We start from the raw sequence: 24,213 nt of genomic DNA on the forward strand, positions 1-24,213 counted from the left end.
GCGCGGAGAGGAGTGAGGAGGGAGGATTTTGTATTCGGTTGGAGCGTGTGTCGTGACATGCCCAGCAATTCTTAAGGGGGTCGTCCTGGGCTATGGCTTGGAGAGCTTAACAACAGAGCTGGTATTCCAATCAGAGGGGGTTCCCTCTTTGATGAAACATAGTCGTAGAGTATTGTTATCTGGTTTTTCATCTTGAATGTGTATAGGAACTGAGAACAAAGGGTAGAGACTCGGGGAACCTGGGTGGCTCAGTCAGTTAAGTGTCTGCTTTTGGCTCAGGTCGTGATCTCAGGGTCCTGGGATCAGGCCCAGTGTCAGGCTCCCTGCTCAGCAGGAGCCTGCTTCTCCCTCTCCCTGCACTGCTCCCCCTGCTTGTGCTCTCCCTCTCTTTCTCTCTCTCTCTCAAGTAAAAGAAAAAGAAAATGCAATAAAAACCACAATGAGATACTACACACATCAAGACCGCACAAATGGATTAAAAACAAAAACTGACAATCTGAGCGCTGTGTGGCTCCCGGGACTCTCACGTGGCCGGGGAATCTCAGGATGGCACGTCACTCGGGAGAAGGCTTGTTAGTCCCTAACAGAAGTCAACACGCACAGCAGCAGAGGGAAAACCTTTTCCCTCCCGCCTTCTAGGTTCTCTCAGACTCTGCAACAGAAGACTGACAAGAAAACAAGGGAAGTTTATTAACACGTCTCAAATGTACCCAGGGGCGGGGAACTCAGCAGGGAGCCAGAACTTGCACTTCTGTAGCATCTTAACCTGAAACAACAAAAATTTTCAGAGACAAGAGACAGACCAAGGGAAGGCCACTGGGCTTGCAGGACACAAACTGCCGGAAGGTGCCAATGGCAGACAGAGGTGGGTCACGTAGACCCCTCCAGTGTCACCGCCAGCCTAACAGGGCTCTAGGGTGGTCCCGGTGGTTAACTTCTACACAAACTCATGTCCTGCTCTTCGGGCAGGCTGGAGAGCTTCTCTTGTGTCCGCTTATTCTCAACTGCCTTCAGCTCCAGTTAAACCCTGTGCCAAAGGGTGGCAGATTCTGCCATCTTTCCATACCCTGCAGATACCCCAGCAGTTTGCCTTTCAGGTGTCCTCTAAGAGGAATGAAATCATGTGTCAATATAAAGATGCAGAAGAGCGTTGCCAGAAGCCTCACTCACAATCGCTAAAAACTGGAAACAGCCCAAACCTCCAGCCAGGGATGAAGGGGTCACGAGCAGCACACCCATCTATGCTGCACTAGGAGTGCAGGCATTGGGGCACATGCTCAAGGAGGCTCCCACCAAAGGAGACACAAGGTAAGAGGAGCTTCTGGTGCAGCAGGAAGAATGCTCCCTCCCAACCAGCAGGTGCAGAAAAAGGGCCTCCCCGGCCTGGGCTGGTGTCTGCTGCCCTACTGTCCAGCACTGTGCAGAGCGACCCTCTTCAGGTGGAAGAAAACCCAGTCACATGCTTCCATTCCCCAAAAAATGCGCAGCGTGTGCCTGGGGCTAGAACAGATCTGAATGAGTACAGCTTTATGGGTTTACCAAGTGGGTTTCAGGTGGTGAGACAAATTTGGGGCTGGAAGTGGTGGACAACAGTGGCGGAAGGTGGCAAACAGACTTGGTGGGTGAAGAGACAGGATGAGGCTGGAGAGCGGTAAGCGTCACGTGACAGCGCAGGCTGTGGAGAACACATGAAGGATGGTGGACGGTAGGCAATGGTGGAGCAGGTGGTGATGCAGGAGGGTGGATGGTGGTAGTCTAGTGGTGGAGGAGGGGATGGTGGTAGTCTGATGGTGGAGAAGGGTGGACAGTGGGTAGCAATGGTGCAGGAGGGTGGATGGCTGGTGGTGCATGATGGGTGGAGGGTGGTACACGGTGATGATGGGTTTCTGCTCTTGGTAGGAGATGGTATCTCGTCCTGGCATGAGTAACTCATTCTTCACCATGTCATCCCCATCTCCCCCCACCTCATCCTCCACTAGGACGACCCCCACCATTTTCCAATCCTGTGTATGTCCCAGCACCCACCATCCACCTGGTGGTGCAGACCCATAATGAGGAGTCATCCTGGACTTCTCCCTTCCCATCAGCCTCCACATCCAACCGATGAGGCCAACCAATGACGCCTCTAAGTGAAGTCTGCAGTGCGCGATCCACAGCGAGGTGAAGACTTGCGACCCTGGCTGGCTGCAGGTGTGAACGCCAGGCGAGCCCTAACAACTGTCCGGCTGGTCTGCACCAGTTCGTTCAGCTGAAGACGTGCCTACAGGACAGGACGGTGACATATCCCAGCACACCCAGAGAACAGGCTCCCGCACCTGTTAAATGCACTCAGACATGTTTCCTTCTGACTGAGAATCAGCCGAGGAATCCCACAAAACTGTGGAGCTCCAGGTTTAGCCCCGAGACTGTGGGTCTACCAGCATGGACAGGGGCTGGGTCCTCCGCAACAGAGGACAGAGGCTGAGCCTGAGTCATCGCTGCGGGAGCAGTCCCAAGTCAGAAGGCAGAGGCATGCTTAAAAGCCTCCTGGTGTTGGGAGTGCATTATCGGAGCCCCATGCAGGTGGTGGTGTACGTGAATGCCCAGCGGAGCCCACACCCAGGCACCTTCTTGTTCGCAGGCTCTGCTGTCCCACCCCGCTTCTCCCTCTCCAGGAGCACCCCACTGGCACACTCACACCTCTCACCTCAATCTGTCCCAATCCCCATGGAGGGCTGTCAAGAGTCATGGACAGGTGAGGTCTGGGGATTTCGAGGGGGGTGTCCTCTGCACACTGACCCCTTAGAGAAGTCACCTGGGAATAGGTCTGGTGGTCACTGTAACCTCACTTTGAAGGAGAACTCTGAAGCCCTTCTTCCACGTGAGCTCGTGCCGTGAAGTTCTCTACACGTTGACGGGGCTGGGGGACACTCAGGCAGCTCATTCCCACTACAGGGTGCTCAGGAGGCCCATCCAGGACACCGGGGCTCAGGAGGTCCATCCAGGGCATGGGGAGCAGAGGGTACTCAGGAGGCCCGTCCAGGGCACGGGGGGCTCAGGAGGCCCATTCAGGGCATGGGGGACACCACTGCCAGGCCAGCCAGGTACCCACTGCCGCCTCCTAGAGCTGCTCAGCGCATCCAAAAAAGCCGGGGTGAGAATGTTCTTGGGCTCAGGGCAGAGAGCTGGGAGGAGATGCCACACGCCCGACAGAATGAGGCCCCGCCCAAAGAGGCAGAGAGAACAAGACAAGACCCATCTCAGTACCCACCTATGATGGAGTCCCTGCGGAAAACATCTCTGTCGAAGACATAAAAGGACAGGTGCCGGAAGCTCCGAGGGATCTCGCAGTAGAAGTCTTCTCCATAGAAGGGGCTGAGAAGCAAGCAGAACGGACCCCATTAGGTGGGCTGGCCGGTGTGGGGTGGCCCACTGAGCACCAGCCTCGGGTGCACACGCAGAATCACGCTCTCACATGTGTCAGCAACATGCCACGCCATATCTCACGTGTGCGATGTGGAACTGTGGTTTGCTTGCTGGGGTGCAAATGTGGTCCCCACTGTCGGCCCCAAGGCCCATCACCCGGAGTGATCAGCTGCGGGCAGAGAGCTCCGCGCAGGGAGCAGGAGTCTGCTGTGTGTGTCCAGGCTGGACCCAACACTCCAGGACCACGAGGACACGTGGGACATGCGGGCGGGCCTCACTTCATGCGCGTCCATCAAACTTGGCTTGCCAGGTGCAGACCCTGCTGCTCTCCTTCCCCAGAAGTCGGGCTGAAATCTGCACCTGTCACTGGGGAGAGGACCCCTGGCCACGGGTTGACCCTCCACACAGCATCCCTGTGCATGGAGACCCAACGTGAACCACAAACCCCAGTCAAGGTCAATAAACAGGCCCCTAGCTGCTCGGCTGGGCCAGGCCGAGTCTGCATGCGAGGTGTGCAGAGAGCAGACCTGCTGAAAAGGGCAGGGCCCCCGACCGGCCGCAGCTGGTTACAGGATGGCCCGCCACTCCCTGCGGCACCCACTGACCCTACCCGCTCCCACACACGCCATGGCCAAGGTCCGAAGTCGGGAAAGCTAACGGGGTATGCTGTGCTGGTTAGGGGAGGAAGAACGCACAGTCCTGGCCGGGCTGGATAACAGCGGAGAAGGGGACAGTGTGCTGCCCGGCCATGGAACCCCCCTGCGAGGGACACGGATGGCGGGGCACTCCAGCCCGTGTCTGGTCAGTCCTGAGACGACTCTCCCCACCACGTCTGAGCATCTCTGAGATCAGAGGGCGCACCGCGGTCAGCGTCAGAAAGCACTGTTCTTTCTCAAGGGCCCCAAGGCGACGGGGCCTCTCCATCTGACCAGTGCCACGGCCCCACAGAACAGTGTTCTTGGTGCCATGACATGAGGTCACCCATGTGTCTGCCTTCCACCACCTGCCTCAGCAGCAAAGAGTCCGCTCTCTTCAGACACAGGCACGTGATCTGTCAAAATCACCAGCTGGTACCGCACACGCGTCTCGACTCTGTCCCTCGGGATCAGCTCAGCAAGGCCCGGTGAGCCCAGAACGGACAGAGCATGTGGACCCTTCCTGGGGCCCGGAGGAGGCACCGCCCATGAGGAAAACAGACGCAGGACACGGGCAGGCCTCCGCCCGCCCTCCACGGCCCAGATGGGCTGCTGGAGTCCCAGCCCGGGCTCGTGTGGCCAGGCAGGGAGAGGGAGCCGAGCGGAGGGGCTGGGTGCATCCCTCACCAGGCAGTGGCTGAGGAGGGTGGCCCGGCCTTCGAAATACGGAAAAGGCAGAGCAGTCATCTCCCCGTCAAGAGGCAACGTGTCCACAGTCCGTGGCCGTGCAGGCTGACCTGTGGACAGACAGGGGCACGGAGTTGCCGCGGTCACCCTGCCTCCTCTGGCCAGTAGCTGAGGGCTGGCCTGGGCGGGTGGGGACAGAGGACGTGAACCGTCACTGAGCAGACTGCCTGAGCCCACCTGTCGGGACACAGCGCCCAGCACTGTCCAGGTGGGGACCGGCCGGGTGGGAAGAAGAGTCAATGGTGGCCCCTGAGGGCCTGGGGCTGTTGGGGTGCCGGAGGGAATAATCCAGAAGCACGTGAGGCAGGCAAGGGTCTGGGGTCCTGAAGGACCAGGCCATAGTGAGTTGGACAACAGCCAAGGGGAAGGCATTTGAGCCACTAGGGAGCTGCCGTGCGGCAAAGCAGAGCGTGTTAGACCCGGGACTGCGTCTGGAAACACCGGACAGCTGCGTGTGTCCCGCTCACTCACTGAGCAAGACTACAGCCAGGGGTGGGGTGGGGGGGACCCTGCTGTCCTGAGGATCCAAGGGTGCAGAGAGTGCCATGCCACCAAGCCATCATCACGCAGACGTCACCACTGCCCTCGCAGGCCTCACACGGAGGCCACACACCCACACATTTCTGTCTGTCCGGGCATAGGCATCTCTAGGGAAAGCCACGTGTGAATCTGTCTGAGCTCTCTCCTCTCACCTCCCGGGACCCTGTCCGGGTGTGTGGGGCTCTGCTCGTCTACTCTCCACTCGGAGCCAACCGTAATTCGCTCGGGCTGCAAAGCAGAACCACTGGGACGGGGTTTTAGAAAACACAGGTCCCTGGGCCTCACCCCAGACAACCCTCTCCGGGGTTTACTTCCTTTAATTGCACAGCCACACGGTCAACACGACCTGCAAGGTCATCGCAGTCTCCAGATCATCCTGTGTTACGCATGGGCCGCACACGGATTGTCTTCAGAGACACAGAACCCCAACCCATACCCTCAGATGTGCCACTAGGGGCAAGGCTGCCCCCAGAGGCCACAGGACACAAAGGTGGCACCTGAGCCCAGAGGAGAGAGCCAGACCACAGGGAGTCACCGCCATGCGAGTCGTGGCAGCAGGACGCCCAGCCTTGGTGGCAAGCACATGCCCTGAGGGGCCGACGGAGTCCCAGACACAGTACGGGCCTGACCTCGCAGGCTGTGTCTGCGGACGCCCGCTCCCCACGGACCACACCTCGTCCCTGCCCCCCTCAGCGAGGTGCCCCAGGAAGACAATGCTTCCCTGGGGCCCTGACTCATAATCACACTCAACGGCCTGTTCCTAGAACCTCCCTAGGCTGCCTTACTCCTTCACGATCTCAACTGTTTGCTTAAAAAAAGGAACATGCACGAATAAGAATGTTTCCTATAATGTGTAACTAGAAATAAGGGTGACAAGTGTGAGATGTGGCGAAGTTGGAGCCTGCAGGACACACAGCGGTGCGGCCACTCGGCAACAGCAGCGCTTCCCTGAAATGGCCAGAGCGGGGGGGGGACGCACATCCCCACAGACAATGCGGCCCGCGAGCTGGCGGCCCTGCTCACAGCAGCTGAGCAGCAGCAGCAGCCCCTGTGTGCGTCAGCAGAGCCAGCGCGGATGAACAAAGTGGGGTCCGTCAACCCGGACAGCGTGGAGCTCAGACGCCTGCTGTCACAGACGAACACTGAAACCACGGTGCTCCGTGAGACAGGCCACAAAAGGCCACACACAGTGCGACTCCACGTTCCCCCGAAAAGGCAAGTATGTAGAGAGAAAGAGGCCGGAGCCGCAGGAAACGGGTAGTGAAGGGTCACGAAAATACTCCAAAACTGATGGCTACAGCTCCAAATGTACTGAAAGCCACAGAATTACACATCTGCTATAGTTACTTACAGGGAATGTGAATCAGATCTCAATAAAGCCATTTTTTTAAAACCAAAATTTTAAAAATACATAAGGATGTCAGAAAGTGAAAACCAGAATTAACATTACAGGGTATATGTTAGATTTTTTTCTCTGAAGACCTATGAATACAGAACACAAGTAGATACAGATGGAAATACATATTTTTACAATAAAAGTAGGATCCCGGGGCGCCTGGGTGGCTCAGTGGGTCAAGCCTCTGCCTTCGGCTCAGGTCATGATCTCAGGGTCCTGGGATCGAGCCCCGCATCGGGCTCTCTGCTCAGCGGGGAGCCTGCTTCCCCCCACCGCCCCCGGCTCTGCCTGCCTCTCTGCCTGCTTGTGATCTCTGCCTGTCAAATAAATAAATAAAATCTTTAAAAAAAATAAAAGTAGGATTCCATTACACATCCCCATACACCGTTCACTTTTTCCTTTAATATCATGTCATAGATCACTTTCCAAATACATATGTAAAACGTTAGTTGCCAACAGGCCTGAGGTCTGAGCGGGCATGTCTGCGGGACTCTCCTATCCCAACCCTGACGGTGCCTGGAGCACAGTGGCCCGTGCACGGCCGCCCACCTGTACCAGAGCAGTGCCCACAGGCACGTGCTTGGCTCAAGGAGGCTCGCTGCGGAAGGCGCCGGTGTGGGACATGGTGCGACGTCCAGAACGTGAGGACAGATTCGGCCCACACGCCCACCAACACACAGTCTCACCGGCATCTACAAACTTGGCTCACGTGACGGCAAAACGACCTCCTGCTTCGTTGGCAACGTTTAAGTCATCGGCGCTGCTCAGAGTCAGGCACGTGTGCGCTTTCGCGGCAGCGCTCTGGCCCGTGTTCTAGGCACGCCCCCCTTCTTGTGTTCAGGGTAGCAATCCACTGAGAACTCCCAAGTTGGTGTTACAGACTAGATGATGGATAACTGATAGAGCAGATAAGAGACACCTTTTCAACTGGAAACACCACGAAGCTGCTAGTGCCATCTGTCATCGATGGGCAAGGACTGGCGTGCGGTCCTGCCTTCTCCAAAACGTGTCCCAGCACAGAGCAGCCATGTCCCTGCACTTGGGAGCTGAGGCTGCCCAGGGAGGCGGTGACATCTGTCTGGGGCAGGAGGGCGGACGTGGGGTGTCAGCGCAGCGGGCACCCCTCTGCTGAGGGCCCCCACCCCAGGGCACACCGACATGGTCATCCGGACAGCCCCACCCCCGTCCCGGGTCAACAGGAAAGTCCGTGCTTGTCTCTTCGAGGCTGAGGAGTCGGAAGCATGTTCCCAGAGAGGAGGGAAACCAAGGCACTCTCCCATCCCCTCTCCATGTGCTGGGCCAGACAATGTCTCCTTTCTGGGGAACTCAGAGGGGGGCCCAGCCACTGCCTCCCCTTCCTTCCCATTAGCGCCATAACCTGGGGTCTCTCTCCACACAGGCCCCGCTTTGTCCCCAGCCGAGGTCAGCAGCAGTCAGATGCATGACTCATGCCCCACTCGCAGCCTTAGGGCTCCAGAACCCTCCTTCCAAATAAAGAAAAAAGCAGCCCCAGGACTTGGCTTGCCTTAAACACTGCTGTGTGACAGGAGAAGATTAATGCGTGCGGTAGCATCCGCTTGGAGGCCGTCGGAGGGCGGCCAGAGTGACAGGCTCTTTCCCTCGGTAATTGCTGGGAGGAGCTCAAGTGAACTCTCGCAGAGAGAGAAGAAAACCCCCTCCTGCCGAAAACGGAGCTGATCTATCTATAAGCTCTGACAGGCCAACCTCCCGCCTTCCTCCCACTCCTCCCAGAGCCCAGATGTGCCGCCCGGAGCTCAGACAGGGCCTCCTCTGGGACCGGCGCAAAAACCGCCGAGTCTCCATGAGTCATTTCCCAGCATCTGCTGAGGCGGGCGGTGCCCCACCCCCACCGGGGCGGCCGGCCCTGCGGCCACACTGTCTGCTCGGGAGAAAACAGCTGCACGCCTGGTCTTCTCTGGGCTCAGGCTCTGTCGCAAATGCCGGAGTCCATTTCCCAACATCTGGGCAGGGAGCGGAGGGGTGGGTCTGCCTGGGCGGCTCCCGATTTGGGGTAGATGGAAAGGCAGCGCGCCCAAGAATAAAGAACCCCACTCCGATTCTCTCTGTGAGAGGGCCATTCTGACAAAGGCTGATGCCACAGAGAAGGCCACCCTGGGGGCCGAGCGTCCAGGCTCCCAGAGGGAGCTCAGGGCCCACCCCACAGCCCGACACAGCCTGGAAGCCTGGCCAGCAGGGCGGGTCTTCCAAAAAGGGCAACAGCCCATCTCCAAGCAGCTCAGAGCTCAGCTAATGAAATGTGCCTTGTACGCTGTGAACTGAAAGCTGGATTAAACTTTCATTAAACCAAATACTGTTCAACTGTCTGCAGGAGAAGAATGAGAAATGCCAAGGATTCAAGGGCTGGCAGGGCCCACGGGGCCGCTGAGCCGGAAGCGTCCGTGTCTCCCTCTGCAACAGGCATGGGCAGCAGGGAGGCCTGGGATACACAGAGCCAGAAAGGAGCCTCGGAGGCACAAGCCTCCGCTGCCAGTCATCCCCACAGGCCCTCAGGCAGCGGAAACCTCTGGGTTTCTTCTCACTTCCTCCAGACCTGCTTTAAATCTCTGCGTGGCCTGGCTCCCTGGCACCCGTGAGCCTTCCCCACAGAGCTCTCCCTTCCGATCAGACGCTGCTCCTTGGGAGGACGGATGCTCAGCCTCTGTGGGAGCCCCAACCCCAACTCACGTCACCCCGGGGATGGGCAGCTCCTGGACAGAAAGCTGCTCTGATCCCACAAAGGACATGTGTCGTGTCGTGTGGCACTCTGCACGTTTGCAGCAGGGACAGGAGGGATGTAGCTAAGCCTCCACCAGGAAGGAGAGAGTCTGAGGTCAGATCCCAGGGTCTGTCCCAGTGCTGGGCAGAAGAGTCACGGGGCCAGTCGCTGCCTACACTCGTGGGGCTCCGGGCAGAGATGTGGGCATAAACCACCACGTGTCAGTGGTGGCTGTGGCACATCACAGAGAGACAGGGCATTCGAGGGTGGTGGCCTGGCAGGCAGGGCCAGAGGGCCCCAGGTTAGCATCAGGCAGGCACTAGACCAGGCAGGAAATGTTCTTTTTTTTTTTTTAAAGATTTTATTTATTTATTTGACACAGAGAAATCACAAGTAGGCAGAGAGGCAGAGAGAGAGGAGGAAGCAGGCTCCCTGCCAAGCAGACAGCCCGATGCGGGATTCGATCCCAGGACCCTGAGATCATGACCTGAGCCGAAGGCAGAGGCTTTAACCCACTGAGCCCCCCAGGCACCCCCAGGCAGGAAATGTTCTTAGAGGGGCTCACACTCTTCCCCAAGCACCAGGACCCAAACTGGGGATTCCCCCTGGAGCACCCAGAACAGTGGGGGCACAAATTTACCTACTCCAGCTGACAAGGACTATCTGAGCCAAAAGCTTGAATTTATGTCCCAAAGACTTTTTTTTTAAACTGGAGAAATTAGAGATGAAAGTAAGTATTAGGAGAAACCGTACAGCCTCATAAACCAAAATCAGCATTTGCTCATCTACAACTTGGGTTTTACTGAAAACCTCCAAGAAGATGGAGTCTGTCCTCCTGAACCACAGACTCCTCGCCATCCCTTTCGGAGTCTAACCCAGGCAGCGTGTCCCCCCCAGGACAGGAGCTGCAGGGTCCCCCTGGCAGGAGTTGGGTCTGGCACACAGCAGCGCTGGGTTCTGAGTGACGGGCATTTTTCAGGAGCAGAAGGGGGCTGACTCGTCACAGACCCACACGCTCTTTAATTCCAGTTTGGAAGCGCACACCCGTCCTGCCTGGGAACGGCCTCTCCTTTGGGAACGTTCTCAGCAGGAACGACAGGATGTGAGGGGCTGTAATTTCGCTGTGTAGACAAACACGGTGATGCGCGAGCTCCTCCTCATTTTGCTCCAGAAAGTGGTTATTTTACTGTCTAACTTCTAATCTTATGTAAAAAAGCAAAAACAAAAACATCCCCCATAATCCCACTACCCCCCCGAAAATAACCACATTGACATTTATGTCCACATATTCCAGACCATTCTGGAACAATCCCAGTTTTCAGAACAAGAGGGAATCTTACTGCAAACACAACTTTGTGACCCTCCGTTAGCAGTCATCAGACACCAGCACACTCTGGGCTGAGCGGCCACCACTCCCACTGGAAGGTGAGAAGCCTCTGTGGGAAGACAGGCCAGCGCCAGGGGGTGGCCCCTTCCCCACAACAGAAACCAGGTGAGAGGAGGCAGACGGAGACTGCCTGTGGGCGGGGGTCTCGGAGTGGCCCTGGGGAGAGGTTCAGCACCCCAGCCCCGTCCCAGTGGCCACTGAGGAAGGTGCGGGTCAGATCAGGAAGTTTGGGGCAGCTCCTCTTCGGGCCAGGAGCTGTGCCCACACTTTGTAGGCATTTTGTGGGAAAAGGGAGGCAATTCCATCCTTGAAATAATCACATGTGTTGACAAAAGGAATGACTATGGAGTACTTTGGGGAATATTCTTGCAAATGAGCAGCCCAGCATTGAAGAGGTCTTGTTTTTAACTTTTGTTCACGTAACAAGAATATGCTTCTTTCACTGGAGAAAGTGGTGATTTCCTCCGTGATGTGACCTTCCCCAGCCCTGTCTGGGAAGCAGGAGGCGGATTCTCCGGGTGGGTCATGCACGTGTGCCGTGCTGTCTGGCACGGCAGCTGCCTGTGAGCCCCGATGTGACAGCCCAACACCCTGGAGCCTGAGTTTGCGCCGGCCGGCAACGAGCGGCCAGTGAAGTGATGTCACGACTAAAGCCACAGAAGTTACGAGTGAACAAAGTTCACGCTCAATGTCAGGAAAGTATTGTCCTAGTAAGACAGAAACTTTGCCCCAAATCACTTTTCTGGAGAATGGACAAGCCCAGGAGGAAAGGACTGGGGCTCCCCAGTGCCAGACCCCATGAGCCCTTCCAAGAAGGTCTACAGCCTCGCCTCCCCAGCACCCTCTCCCACAGCCGAAGGAACACAAAGAACAAACTCGGGCCTTTCCCTAAGTTACCCACGGAGGAGTTACTCGTGAGGGGCAGCCTCATGCGAGTGCCGGGGACACCTGAGCAGCATGGTCCCCCCCAGGGGCCCCGGGATGGCCTTCTGCTGAGAAGGGAGGGAGACGCACGTCCCCGTCTCTCCGACCCATTCCATCTGTACTCGGTCTGAGTCCAAACACGGTGCTGGGCAGCAGCTGAGTTCGGGACTGACCCTGCCCCCGAGGCCCGGACAGGCCACCAAGCCCTCTGGCTCTTTTGAGTTCAGAGACCAGATGGAGGCTCCTACTTCCCACAGCGACTTTGCCAAATGGAGCAGCCGATCTGAGAGCAAACGCTGAGGCCTGCAGACACGAGCTGGAGAGAGGGAAAACTCCGCAGCGATGACACGGGTGGGCGGGCACTCCTCGCAGGTGATGACTGAGTGCTGCCCACACTGGGGGCCGTTGGCACGGCCGGCCTGGCTCCCAGGGCGCCCACTTCCTTCGTGCTGGCAGCTGCCATGGGAGCCTCGGCCTTCCTCCCCTGCCTCAAAGCCAGCAGAGCCTGCAGACGGGTCTTCTGCTTCTGGCCTCCAGCCAAGGCTACTGGAGCCGCATCTTTACGTGTCGCCTCCCTCCAGCTACCCTCGTGCACGGGCCTCTTCCCCCTCACCTCCAAGTCCTCGTGAGACACCTTTGGACATTCTTCTGCTCTGTCCCTAACCCCCTCGTCCTTCCCACTTCCTTGCGTGTCTGGGTGTGTCTGGAGCCTTCCCATTCACCCCTTCTCCCTCCAGCGAACCCCATCAAGCCGTTTACTCACCCAGTGACGTTTTCATTCAAGTTCTTGTGTCCTTCATTTCCGGGAATTCTATTTGGTTCTTTTGGAAATTGGGTTCATCATTCTTTATCATTCCTCATCCCAGTCATGTTTTCAACCTTGTCTCTTATTACTTCAAAGTCATTAAACCTTGTCGGCGGACCTTCTGCAAACCCTTCAGGTCTGATTCTGTTGTTTTTCTTGGCAAATGCACCGACACTTTACCTCCTTGGGTTCTTCTGTATTTTCTCCTCAGAGATCACAGAGGAAGATTCTTTGAGGCCTGGACTGAAGGGTACGTCTGGATTTGCTCTGACTGGCATTTCGTCACCTCTGAGGATGTTACAACTATCCAGGACTACGGCAATGCCTGTGCATGGACTGAGGCTTCTGGATTCAGGTGTGCAAACTCACAAGAGCTAGTTTTTGGTTTCAAATATTTGGCACCAAGTGGAGGCAGCACTTCACCTTGCTAACTTCTTTTATACGATGAGTTCATTTGCTTTTTGCCCTGACACTACGGAGCAGAGCTCTGGGGCTACCCGCCCACAAGGTCCACCAGTGTGAATACAGTTTTTGCCTCAATACTAAATGGTGAAATACACCCATATTTTTTAAGTTCCTGGAATTATTTTGTGTTAGCATCTTTCTTTGCTGTCACTTTTAACTTTCTGTTTAGAGCAAGCACCCTCTCCTTGTCAGTACATTAGAGAAGCACTCAATAAATTTTCACTGAGGGGCACGTGGTGGCTCACTCAGTTAACATCCGACTCTTGGTTTCAGCTGAGGTCATCATCTTGGGGTCCTGGAATCACATCAGGCTCCCCGCTCATCAGGGAACCTGCTCCAGATTCTCTCCCTCGGCCCCTCCCTCACTCACGCGCATGTATGCCTGCTCTCTCTCTCTCTCTCTCAAATGAATGAATTTTTAATATATAAATAAACATTCATTGAGCTAATAAATAAATAAACAAAAATAGCCAAGCTCATTAAAACTGTCCATAAGGAGAGCATGAATTTTCCAAGTCAGACCATTACCTCAGGGCACTGACTACTGGTAACTGGCTCCTTGTGACAGCATTTTGGGGGCTCCCACCTGATTCTGGCTGTTTCTCAGATGGCTGATTTTCTGAACAGACAGTGTGACCACATCATTACCCTTATTTAGCTCTGAGCTTCCCTTTCCTACTCCAGAAGCACATTTCCTGGTATCATTAAATCCAGGAACCACAGTTTCCATTTCTAAACTTGTCTAAAATGTTTTGAAGATCAGGACCCCCAGTCTCAGCCGTGCCTAAAACAGAGGTTCCCAAGCAGACTCTCTTCCTAGAGGTCTGGGCTCAGCAGGTCTGGGTAGGGCCCAGCTTCCCTGAGACCACAGTGACTTTCCAGGTATAGGACCTCCAGGCATCAATGCCAACTGTGCAAACACAGAAAGGGTTCACCCGGCATCAGGACCGTGGAAGTAACCCAGAAGGTTACAGTGACATCATGAGCCCTGGCCTCACCTCCATCACCAGCCCCAAAGCCAGGCGCGACTCCTGACAGACAACTCAGGAGTTCTGTTTTCCTACAACGAATGATTCCAGAGACTCTGCAGCATGCCCGGCCCACACACTGTGGCCACTTGGCCTCAGGGGCGCCTCCCAGTGCTGGGGGGCCCTGTGCAGACGGAGAATGGAAGGAACAGGAAATCTCTAACAGGTCTGTAAAAACTAAGTCCGGTCAGAACGTGCGGCTTGTGCCCTCTCAGAGAGAAGAGTATGAAGGATACACTTGTTCTGCAAAAACCGCTCTCAAACCGAAAACAGCTGTGTGCGTGTGTCCACACCACCCACACTTGTAAACACGGGCTTCCTGGAGGACCCGGCTCCACTCCACCAGCCACTTGGTAATAAATGACTTGCTCAGGACCCCCACTAGCTGTGTTGGCTTCGCCCGGCGGCAAACCACGAGGTCCGCCCCTGCTAACACTCGCGTTCTCTCTCCCCACCCTCCATGGAAACTGCTGCAACTTTTAGGGAGCCCTCCTGTCCCCGGGGTGTGGTCCAGAGGTGGCATCGCGGGGAGACTGTCAGAGATGTTTGGGCAGACAGCTGTCTCGACAAGCCCTCCAGTGGTGAGTGGCCCTTAACAGCTGACCCTCCAAGGTGCTGATGTGTTCATCGCATGGCAAACTCCCCAAGGACCTGAGGACCTATTAGGTGCTGCTCCTTCCAAATGACCTTCTCTAGCTCTCTCAGCGAGTGCTGTCCGGGCCCCCTTTCCTCAGTGAGCACCACTTCCACGCCCATCTCAGATTTGTCTCTCTGGGAAAGTTTAAAGGAAGGTGGTAAAAAAAAAAAAAAAAAAAAAAAAAACTTCCCAAATGTTCACCTGTCAAAATGCCTGACCGCTGCTATGTCCGGCGCACACCTTGACCTTCAGCTCATCTCTGACAGGAAGGTGCCCACACACGCCCCTGCAGTGGGTGACCGCTCCCCCTGCACCTGCAGGCTACTCAGCCTGGGCCAGCATGAGCATCTGGGGACCGCCACCAAGACGGCAGCCCGAAGGCCCCGGCAGACGGGAGCTCACAGAACATTCTAGTGCCTCACGCACGCCGAGCAGCATGGACGGTGGCCAATGGCACCTGTGTTCGGGCATCTGCCACAAGGAGGAAGCGGACGGAGGAAAGCAAACAGCAGACATTACCAGAGCGACTTCTCCACAATCTTGGTCCTGAAAACCTCCTCCCGGTCCAGGTTCACCGTGCAGTAGCAATCCCGCATCTTGTTTGGCCCCGGGTAAGTGGGAAGATTTTTGGCTTCACCTAAAAAGCAAATGTAAATATACCATCGACTTAGCGTACAGTTACCGTGTTCCCTTGCCAATCACAGGCACTTTTCCAAGTAATGCACTTATTTCACAGCAATGCACCTGCTGTCCCTTTTATACACTCATTAGCTCTTTATACATCTTTCTTGCTGCCACAATCAAAATATCAGAGAGCGTACTACGTGTGGTGTTAGAATGCGAGGTAACATCCACATAACCTCCAAAACAAACTGATCAAAGTAGGAATCCATTAGCCTACGAATCAGGACTTTACTCATACTAGCCCCCTTAATTTTTTTTTAATGTGTAAATTATGGTAAGATACATATAACTTAAAATGTATCATCTTAACCACTTTGAGTGTAGAGCTCGGTAAAGTGTATTTACACTATTGGGCAACCAATCTCTAACTTTTTCATATTGCAGAACTGAAACTCTGCACCCACTCAACACAACCCCGTCCCCTCCCCCAGCACCTCCCCTTCCACTTTGTGTCTGAGGCTACTCGAGGTAACTCACAGAAGTGATCAGTATTTGTCCTTCTGTGACTGCCTTCTTTCACTCAGCAAAATGCCCTGAAGGTTCATGCGTGTTGTAGCCAGTGTCAGGATTTCCTTCCTCATCAAGGCTAAAGATTTCATTGCACGGATGGACCACATTTTCCTTATCCATTCATCTCCCGGCTCGCTTTGTTATTCTGAATTTGATTTGTCAGTACTAGGTCAAAGTTGGGGCAATAATTAAGGAGAAGGACACTTTTTAAAGAAAAAAAAAAACAATGGACTCCAGCTGTTTATTTTTTAAAATATTTTACTTCTTTATTTGAGACAGAGAGAGTGAGTGAGCACACAAGCAGGGGTGGGGCGGGGCGAGGGGAGAAGCAGGCTCCCCGCTGAGCAGGGGCTCAATCCCATGACCCTGAGATTATGACCCGAGCCGAAGGCAGACGCTTCACCAACAGCGCCACCCGGCACCCCTCCAGCTGTTTAAAACACAGAGCGACTCACCAGTTAGAGGTAAGTCCCGCGGGGAGACCTGCTATTGGTCCAGTGTCCTCCCCCTCCACGGCCCCTGCTCCACACGGAAGGAGAGAGCCTCAGGCAGCAGCACGCCCAGCAGGCCCCAGAGAAAACACCGCGGATACCCGGCTCCTTGTGGGCACTGGGGTCTGTCCACGATCGCCGACAGCACCACAGTCTGCGTCCTCTCCTGGAGACTCACAAGTGCGAACAGGGTCGACAGCCCTGTCCACGGGCAGCTTGTGACGTGGACACCCAGGTGGAGACGATGTCTCCTCTGCGGAGGAAAAGCCTCAGGCCACCCCTCGTGTCCCAGAGGCCTCCGCTGCGTCCCGTCTCCTGGGGCGCCTGCAGGCCCCCGACCCCGCCTCGGACGGCAGGGCAGCTCGAGCGCCCAGGCACAGCCCGAACACCGGCGGCTCCACAAAGGGCCAAACTGCCTCACTCTTGCCAAAACTGAAGAAAGCAACAGACACCGACCCGAACCAGAGCACCAGCTCCTCAGAACTCAGCACCAAAGCCCCCCGGGCGCACCCTCGCCTGCACAACTCCCAACGGAACAGACATTCTGACTCCCTTGGGGGGAACCAGTGCGTTTAAAAAGATGCCAGTTTGCAAACGGGCCCGCCAGAGCCTCCAGGAGGGCTGAGACGAGCTCAGCTTGTTGGAAGCTACTTGACTTTTCAGTTAATGTCACTACAGACGCCCACACAGCGGGGTGGGGTTTCCGGGCCGGTGCACCTTATTTCTGACGAGCGTGTTCCTCCAGGGTTCCAAAGAGCAGCAGTGGAGTCGGCGCACATGGTCCTTTCCGGCACACAGCGGGACAGGAGACCCGATTCTCTGGGCCTCAGTTCCCCCCATGGGAGGAGCACGAGAACACACGAGCTCTCCACAGCTCCTCCAGCTCCAAGAAGCTTTTACTTCAAAAGATTCCAGAGATGTTCCTTTTGGGAATCACCAACAGCTCTTGGCGGGTGAAGAAAGAGAAAAACAACGAATGTTCTCCGGTAGAGCCACCGAGTTACCACGCTCCAGAACACACCACGTGCGCGCGAGCCAGGCCCATGGAGACACGGCCAAGCTGGTGAGAGGCAGGTGAATCTGAGCCAAACCCGGCACATGGGAAAGGTCCTGTGCACACGCATTCCACATTGAATGCGACCACATTCCACAGGGGCCAAAGAGTACGTGGCCCACGGGCCTCTCCAGAGTGAGGGGCAAGAGCAGCAGACCCTGGCCCCCTCCGCTGCGCTGCCCGATGAGGCCGTCCCCTCACACATGCCAGGCCCCAAACAGATGCTTTCTGTCTTCCGGTTCTGGTTTGGGAGATCACCTGTGCAGCATTCACAAACCTTGAAACTTAAAACCAGCCCGACGTTGAGAACTTCCCGGCTGACATCTTGATGGTGAGAATCAGGACTCACCATGCTTCCCCTTGGAGTTTGTCTAGGTGGTGTTGTTGTTGTTCTACAGCAAATGAGATATTTAGCTGCAAGTTCCTGTGTTTCTTAAAAGGAGAAAAGAAACTTATTCGAAAGTCTCATGGGAGATGATCACGGGGGTGGGGGGGGGATACAGAACTGAAATTTTCTTCCTGTTTATTCTCCAAAGAACCTCAGAACCAAGCAACAGTTGCTGACTTCCACCAGGTGGGTCCCATGAAGAAAGAAGGGAAAGATGTGCCTGAACCAGAGACACCCGTGGCGCCTGGGTGACTCAGTTGGTTAACCGGCTGCCTTGGGCTCAGGTCACAATCTCTGGGTCCTGGGATCGAGCCCCGTATCAGGCTCTCTGCTCAGCACAGAGCCTGCTTCCTTCTCTCTCTCTACCTCTCTGCCTACTTGTGATTTCTGTCAAATAAATAAATAAAATCTTTAAGAAAAAGAGAGAGAGAGAGAGAGACACCTGACACCACGGAAATGCCGGTGTGAGCACAGGCGGAGCCTCATTCCGCCGTCTCGGGGCCCCAGGCGGCGGGCTGTGAGGACAGTGCCACAGAGAGCAGCGGGCTGACCGGAACCGACGCTGACGAGACACTCGGACCAGGAGGGCTGGGAGAGGGGGCAGCACCCGCAGCCACGTCCTGCCCCAGGTCCTTACTGTTGGGGACCTCTCTGGGCAGAACAGGCTGAGAATGAGGCGTTTCCCAGAGTCTGCTTGGAGCCCTGCCGCAGAATGGGGGTGGGCGTCTCAGCTCACCTGTGTCCCACCCCGACCACCTTCAGAACAGATGACCACTCCTTCCACGCTGACTGCTTAGCCCAAAGGCTAGAGGCCATCTCCCTGCCTGGCTGCATATAATGGGGCCTTTCGTCCTTCTTCCCAGCACGTGGAGACGTTCTCGTAGGAAAGCAAAGCTGTCCCGGTATACAGCAGGTGCTGATTTATCTGCTGAATGAATGGATGAATAAGCGACCACCACATCAAAGAAAAGTAAACCTTGGTTTCATTCTAAGAACCCAACCAGGGTCATCTTCCATGACTCTTTCTCCTACTGCCTATGTCTGGAATGGACGCTGTGCGCCAACCAGATTCGATGGAGACCGCACTTCTGGAACCTGCTTCCACCTCCAAACGGCCAACCTATTAATACAAGCAGAAGGCAGCCGTGGACAGCAGTAAAGTAAAGACACTGAATGAGCAGACTCTGGCTCCTATATCCAGGAAGCAGGCCCTGGGTAAGGGGGACAGAGGTTGTGATCTGAAAGTGTCATCGTTCCTGAGCCACCACACTTTCTCGTGCCAGGAAAACCAAACCCTTGTGCCCGGCGCCTAGCGCTCCACTGGAGGGAGGGAAGACCCTGTGTGGATGCCCACACCTCGCTGCCAGGCCGGGGGGTAGGGGGCCAGCCTGATAAAGAAGCCTCTGTCCTGTCCGGAGGGCCTCGAGGGGGCCAAGGAACAAGTCCGTCCACACCTGGAAGGGGGTGCTGGAAGTCACAGAGACCAGCACCCGAGGAGTGAAGCTGGTGACCGCGCTCAGCTGTGCCACCCCCGAGGGGTCGGAGGTGGTTGGCTGCCCTCCAGCACCCAGTACAGAGGCGGCTATGCCCTCCACATCCCCAGGAAGAGCAGGATGGAGGAAGGAGGGAAAGAGCATCGCAGGGAAGCGTGCGGACGGCTGGCTCTCCCGACAGAGCCCCTTCCTTCCGGCCGTGAGCCTCGGGGGCGCCCCTCCACGTGCTCAGACCGACCACACCCACACGGCACTGGCGGGCCCTCCCCAGCCTGGTGGCCTCCGCTCTGGAAGGGGAACACTGTGGGAGAACGCAGGCAGGCCTCCAGGCACTCTGGCTCAGAATACCTCCATGGGCCCACAGATTCTGGTGGCCAGGTAGCTTATTGTAACAACAGAAGAGTCTATGTCCCCCAAAAGATCGATTCCATGACTGAATATTCTATCTCCCTAAATGTACATTTTTGAATACATTTTTTAATACCTTGCTAGTTTACCACTTCATAGTAAAGAGAATAAAACTCCACAAAAAACAGATGAAACTGGGTTTCTAAATCGAGTTACGAGCAGCCGCCCCTACTGCACACTGATTCGGCCCAAGAACTCCACCCTGAGCTGCTCCGACGCCCCAGCACGGCACACCTGCTCCCTCTGCCTCCAGGGGATCACGACCTGGGAAGGGCTGCTCGGTACACAGGCCGATTTCCGCCCAGAGGTCGTCGGGGCAGGTCAGAGACAAGCATAAAATAAGGCTGTTCTCAAGGCACCTGCGTGGCTCAGTCGGTTGAGCGCCTGACTCGGTTACGGCTCAGGTCATGAACTCCGGGTCATGGGATCCAGCCCCGGGTCGAGCTCCGTGCTCAGCAGCGAGCCCGCTGGAGGGTTCTCTCTCCCTTGTTTCTTGCACGCACCCCCCCCCCCACAAAATAATAAAATCTTAGAAAGATAAGGCTGTTCACATGGAAATTAGAAGTTCAAAATAAAATGAAAAGAAAGAAAATGGATCTATCCAGCCCCAACACGTGCGACTCCGTGATCCGTTGAGCTCGGAGCTCCCCGGGAGCTAAGGCAGGAATGGAAAGACGGCAGCGGGCGCGCTTCTCGGAATTTACTTGCCGGGGAGGGGGGCACTGTTTTGGAGCAGCCCTCTGCTCACCTCACACAGGAGACAGGAAGAGAGGGGCTGGGCACATGTCCGTGTTCGCTCTGTAAGAGGGGCGACACCCCGTGCAGTGACCACAAGCAGCAGGGCACAAATTGCGGACCCTGGGAAGAGTCTCTGCAAGGGGGGCTCCTTCTGTGCCCCCCACCCCCAGTTCCAGGCTAGAGCCCTGCCTACTGTGGACTCGGACCAGCATCGCCACCCCTAACCCCCTCTCATGGCTCCCGGAGATACTGGATGGCCCACGTCCATGGAAGAAGCCTGGCAAGACCCCCAAGGATGACAGCAGAGCCAGCCCCCAGTCCTGGGACTGGGACACCGCTGAGATCCTCAGCCAGGCCTCCGCCCTCAGACCCACAGCCTCCAGCCACACGGCCTGCTCGCTTGTCTCCTCCCTCCTCCCCATGCAACCCCCGACATGACTGGGTCTCCTTTCTTTCTTTGCCTCCAGCATGTGAAACAGCACACTCGTCTGGCAAGTAGTGAGCGCCCGATAAATGTTCGCTCAGCTTAACAGACCCGTACATACAACAATCAAACGACCAGCTGGGGAGGGGTTTCGGAGCGCTGATTATGCATTTCAGCTTTCAAAGACCCGCCAAAACCCAAAGAGAGACTCCACCCTCCTGCCCCCGAGATGTGAGCCCAGGGAGCCCACCCCCCACCCCCGGGTTCTGGGCTCTCCAGCAGTGACTGGGCAAGGACAGAGCCTCGTGGAGTCCACTTGGTCCCTGGAATAAGAACTTGCCCTGAGCCAAGAAGTCAGAGCCCTGAGGCCACTGCTGGAGGGACAGCATGAAGGTGCAGGGCAGGGGGCTGTCAGAGCATAAATGACCTCCCAGTACCTTTGTGGACCTATAACCCATGAGGCACGTATTGGGGACCTGCAGCCCAGCCTATCAGCCAGCAGACTGCGACAGCCCCATCTAGGCCTTGGTGTACAGAAGATTCATTCAGCCAAATCCAGCCCATCCTGCAGGCCCCGAAGCTGTGAGAAACAACTTGTTTCCAAGCCTTAGCGGTGAGGAAAACTCTACCAGGACACACACATGTCCTCAGGTTCAGGAGCTCATACATCAGTGGGTAAAGCATCTTCTTCCTTCCGTCCAGGTGCACTGGTGGTAATCTGAGTCATGGGATTAGTGTGGTGACAGAGCGTCTGACACCATGCGGCCGTCACACTGCCAACTCTGTCACAGGCCTGAGGCCTAGGGGGCCGTGTGCCGTGGGCACCATGCGACAGCTCCAGGAGCTACTCGGCTGTACCCACCAGGTCGATTCCGCTTCTGGTTCCACAGGTGTGTATCCCAGACCGGAGAGGAGTAAATAAATGGGTTAGATAAGCTCCCAGGGCGGCCCAGATGAAGGGACAGCCGGGTCTGCAGGGACCTGTGCAGGTGGGCCCGCCCGAGCTACCAGGTTGTGACCAATCCCTTCCTGAGCAGTCAGTGCAGCGGGAAAGCAGAGCAGAGAGGGTCCACCGTGACGCACTGTGCCGGCTGGTTCGATGTCCGGGTGGACCGTTATTTCGAACCTTCCTGACCAGACCAGCAGACTCGAACAAAGACAGTTAACGCCCCTGAGTGAGCGTTCAGGGCTCCCTGGGTTGCTGCCGGGGCCACATCAGAGGACTGTATTCTCACCCGGTCTGTACCCCGATCCCGGGCACGGGCACCCTTGCTGGTCCTGCAGTTACCCTGCATTTACCCACCAGAGAAAGGCGCCCCTGCCCTGACCTTTATGTCCGTTGTGTCAGGAAGCTGTAAGACCCTGAGCCTGGGAGGGGAAGACACTTTCCCATCATCAGCCGACACTGTCCTAAAAATACACAGATCTGGGCGCCTGGGTGGCTCAGTTGCTTGAGCAACTGCCTTCAGCTCGGACCATGAACCCACAGTCCCGGGATCAAGTCCCTCATCAGGCTCCCTGCTGCGGGGCTCTGCTTCTCCCTCTGACCTTATCCTCTCATGCTTGCTCTCTCTCATTCTCTCTCTCAAATAAATAAATAAAATCTTAAAAAAAAAATACACAGTCCACAGCCCCTCAGGTGCTGGGACCTCAGGATGTGGCCCCACTGAGGCCAGGAGAATGTCCTCTACAGGACGCTACCCTCCAGTCTCAGCCTGGGGCACTTGGTCGAAGGGGGCACTGAGACACAGACTTCTCCCCCCATACAGTCCTAACTTTTGAGTTAATGGATGCCATTTAAAAGTAAAACAGGTTTCACATTTCTTTCAAATCCTTTTGAGAACTCTGAAGATGCAGCCATGCTGGCTCCTTCCCCTTGTTGAAAGGGTTGTGGGTCTGGGGGGGGGGGTGGGCAGCCCTGCTCAGGGGGCACCTGCCTGGCCTTGTGCATTTGGGACCCTCCAGTCCCAGGAGTGGGTCTGCCCTTCCGGTCCACCAGGGCCCCACTCTTAAGGACATCAGTCTGTCGTCAAGGGGCTCCTGCCCTGGAGTTCTCCACCACTCCCACAGCATGAGCAGCATCTGGGGTCCCCTTGAATAATGGGAATTTCTGGCTGGAAGACCACCTGTGGCAGGTAAATAATGAAACTATAGGGCCACACCTTCCAGCACGGCTCCACTCCCCAAAGTCTTTTGTTCTCCTAGGCTTTGTTTCCACTAGCTGCATTAGGAATCTCTGACAGGTTACGGTAAAGGGACAAGGGTGAGGAGGTAGCTGAGGAGGGTGAAGAACGTAACAAGAACACAGATGGCAGAAGTATGCTGAGACTTTTTTTTAATGCAGGAAACTAAAGTGAGGTACCTTGGAAACTTCTGGAAGAATGAGGGCCCCTGGACATTGGTGAAGACAAGGATCCAAGCTGTCCCCATGCTGGGCCTGGGCCCTCCTAGAATATTATCCCTGTGCAACTGCACAGTAAACAGTACGTACCAACAAGTAGGGGCGACACAAAAGAGACGACACAGGAAACTTCAGCCAGGGAACGGTTTTCACCTGGCCCTCCCACCTCCAGAATAGTTCGCAAGCGACCCAAATAAGAAACAGGAAGAGGGCAAAACACCTGGGAGAACATCAGGAAGATCACCTGAGAGATCATATGAGAGAACACCCAGATCACCTGAAAGAACACCTGGGAGATCACCTGAGAGGACACCCGGGAGATCACCTGAGAGAACAACCGGGAGATCACCTGAGAGGACACCCGGGAGATGAGCTGAGAGAACACCCGGGAGAGCACCTGAGAAGACACCCGGGAGAGCACCTGAGAGGACACCCGGGAGAGCACCTGAGAGGACACCCGGGAGAGGAACTGAGAGGACACCCGGGAGATCACCTGAGAGGACACCGGGAGAGGAGCTGAGAGGACACCCGGGAGAGGAGATGAGAGGACACCCGGGAGATCACCTGAGAGAACAACCGGGAGATCACCTGAGAGGACACCCGGGAGACCATCTGAGAGGACACCCGGGAGATGAGCCGAGAGGGCACCCGGGAGAGGAGCTGAGCGGACACCCGGGAGAGCACCTGAGAGGACACCCGGGAGATCACCTGAGAGGACACCCGGGAGATCACCTGAGAGGACACCCGGGAGCCATCTGAGAGGACACCCGGGAGATGAGCCGAGAGGGCACCCGGGAGAGGAGCTGAGCGGACACCCGGGAGAGCACCTGAGAGGACACCCGGGAGATCACCTGAGAGGACACCCGGGAGATCACCTGAGAGGACACCCGGGAGAGCACCTGAGAGGACACCCGGG

The 24,213-nt window shown here is 56.1% G+C and overlaps 1 protein-coding gene across 2 annotated transcripts in view; it reads right to left on the reverse strand.

Annotated features, from left to right (window-relative positions):
* The window catches only part of LOC111147054 (RAS p21 protein activator 3), a 115,770-nt gene that overhangs the window by 57,378 nt on the left and 34,179 nt on the right, over nucleotides 1–24,213 (reverse strand). Inside the window, exons 1-3 of one of the 2 annotated variants that reach the window (XM_022502922.1) lie at nucleotides 16,356–17,898; nucleotides 15,226–15,343; nucleotides 3,251–3,354 (exon numbers count right to left, since the gene is read on the reverse strand). In XM_022502922.1, the coding sequence (XP_022358630.1) occupies nucleotides 3,251–3,354; nucleotides 15,226–15,302 (181 nt within the window). In that variant the 5' untranslated portion in view covers nucleotides 15,303–15,343; nucleotides 16,356–17,898. Of the gene's footprint in view, nucleotides 1–3,250; nucleotides 3,355–15,225; nucleotides 15,344–16,355; nucleotides 17,899–24,213 lie in introns of those variants that run through there. The other variant, XM_022502921.1, reaches the window with a different exon arrangement.

This window comes from Enhydra lutris, unplaced genomic scaffold, assembly GCF_002288905.1.
Source record: "Enhydra lutris kenyoni isolate GAN:26980312 unplaced genomic scaffold, ASM228890v2 scaffoldscaffold15, whole genome shotgun sequence".
NCBI classification, from domain to species: domain Eukaryota; kingdom Metazoa; phylum Chordata; class Mammalia; order Carnivora; family Mustelidae; genus Enhydra; species Enhydra lutris.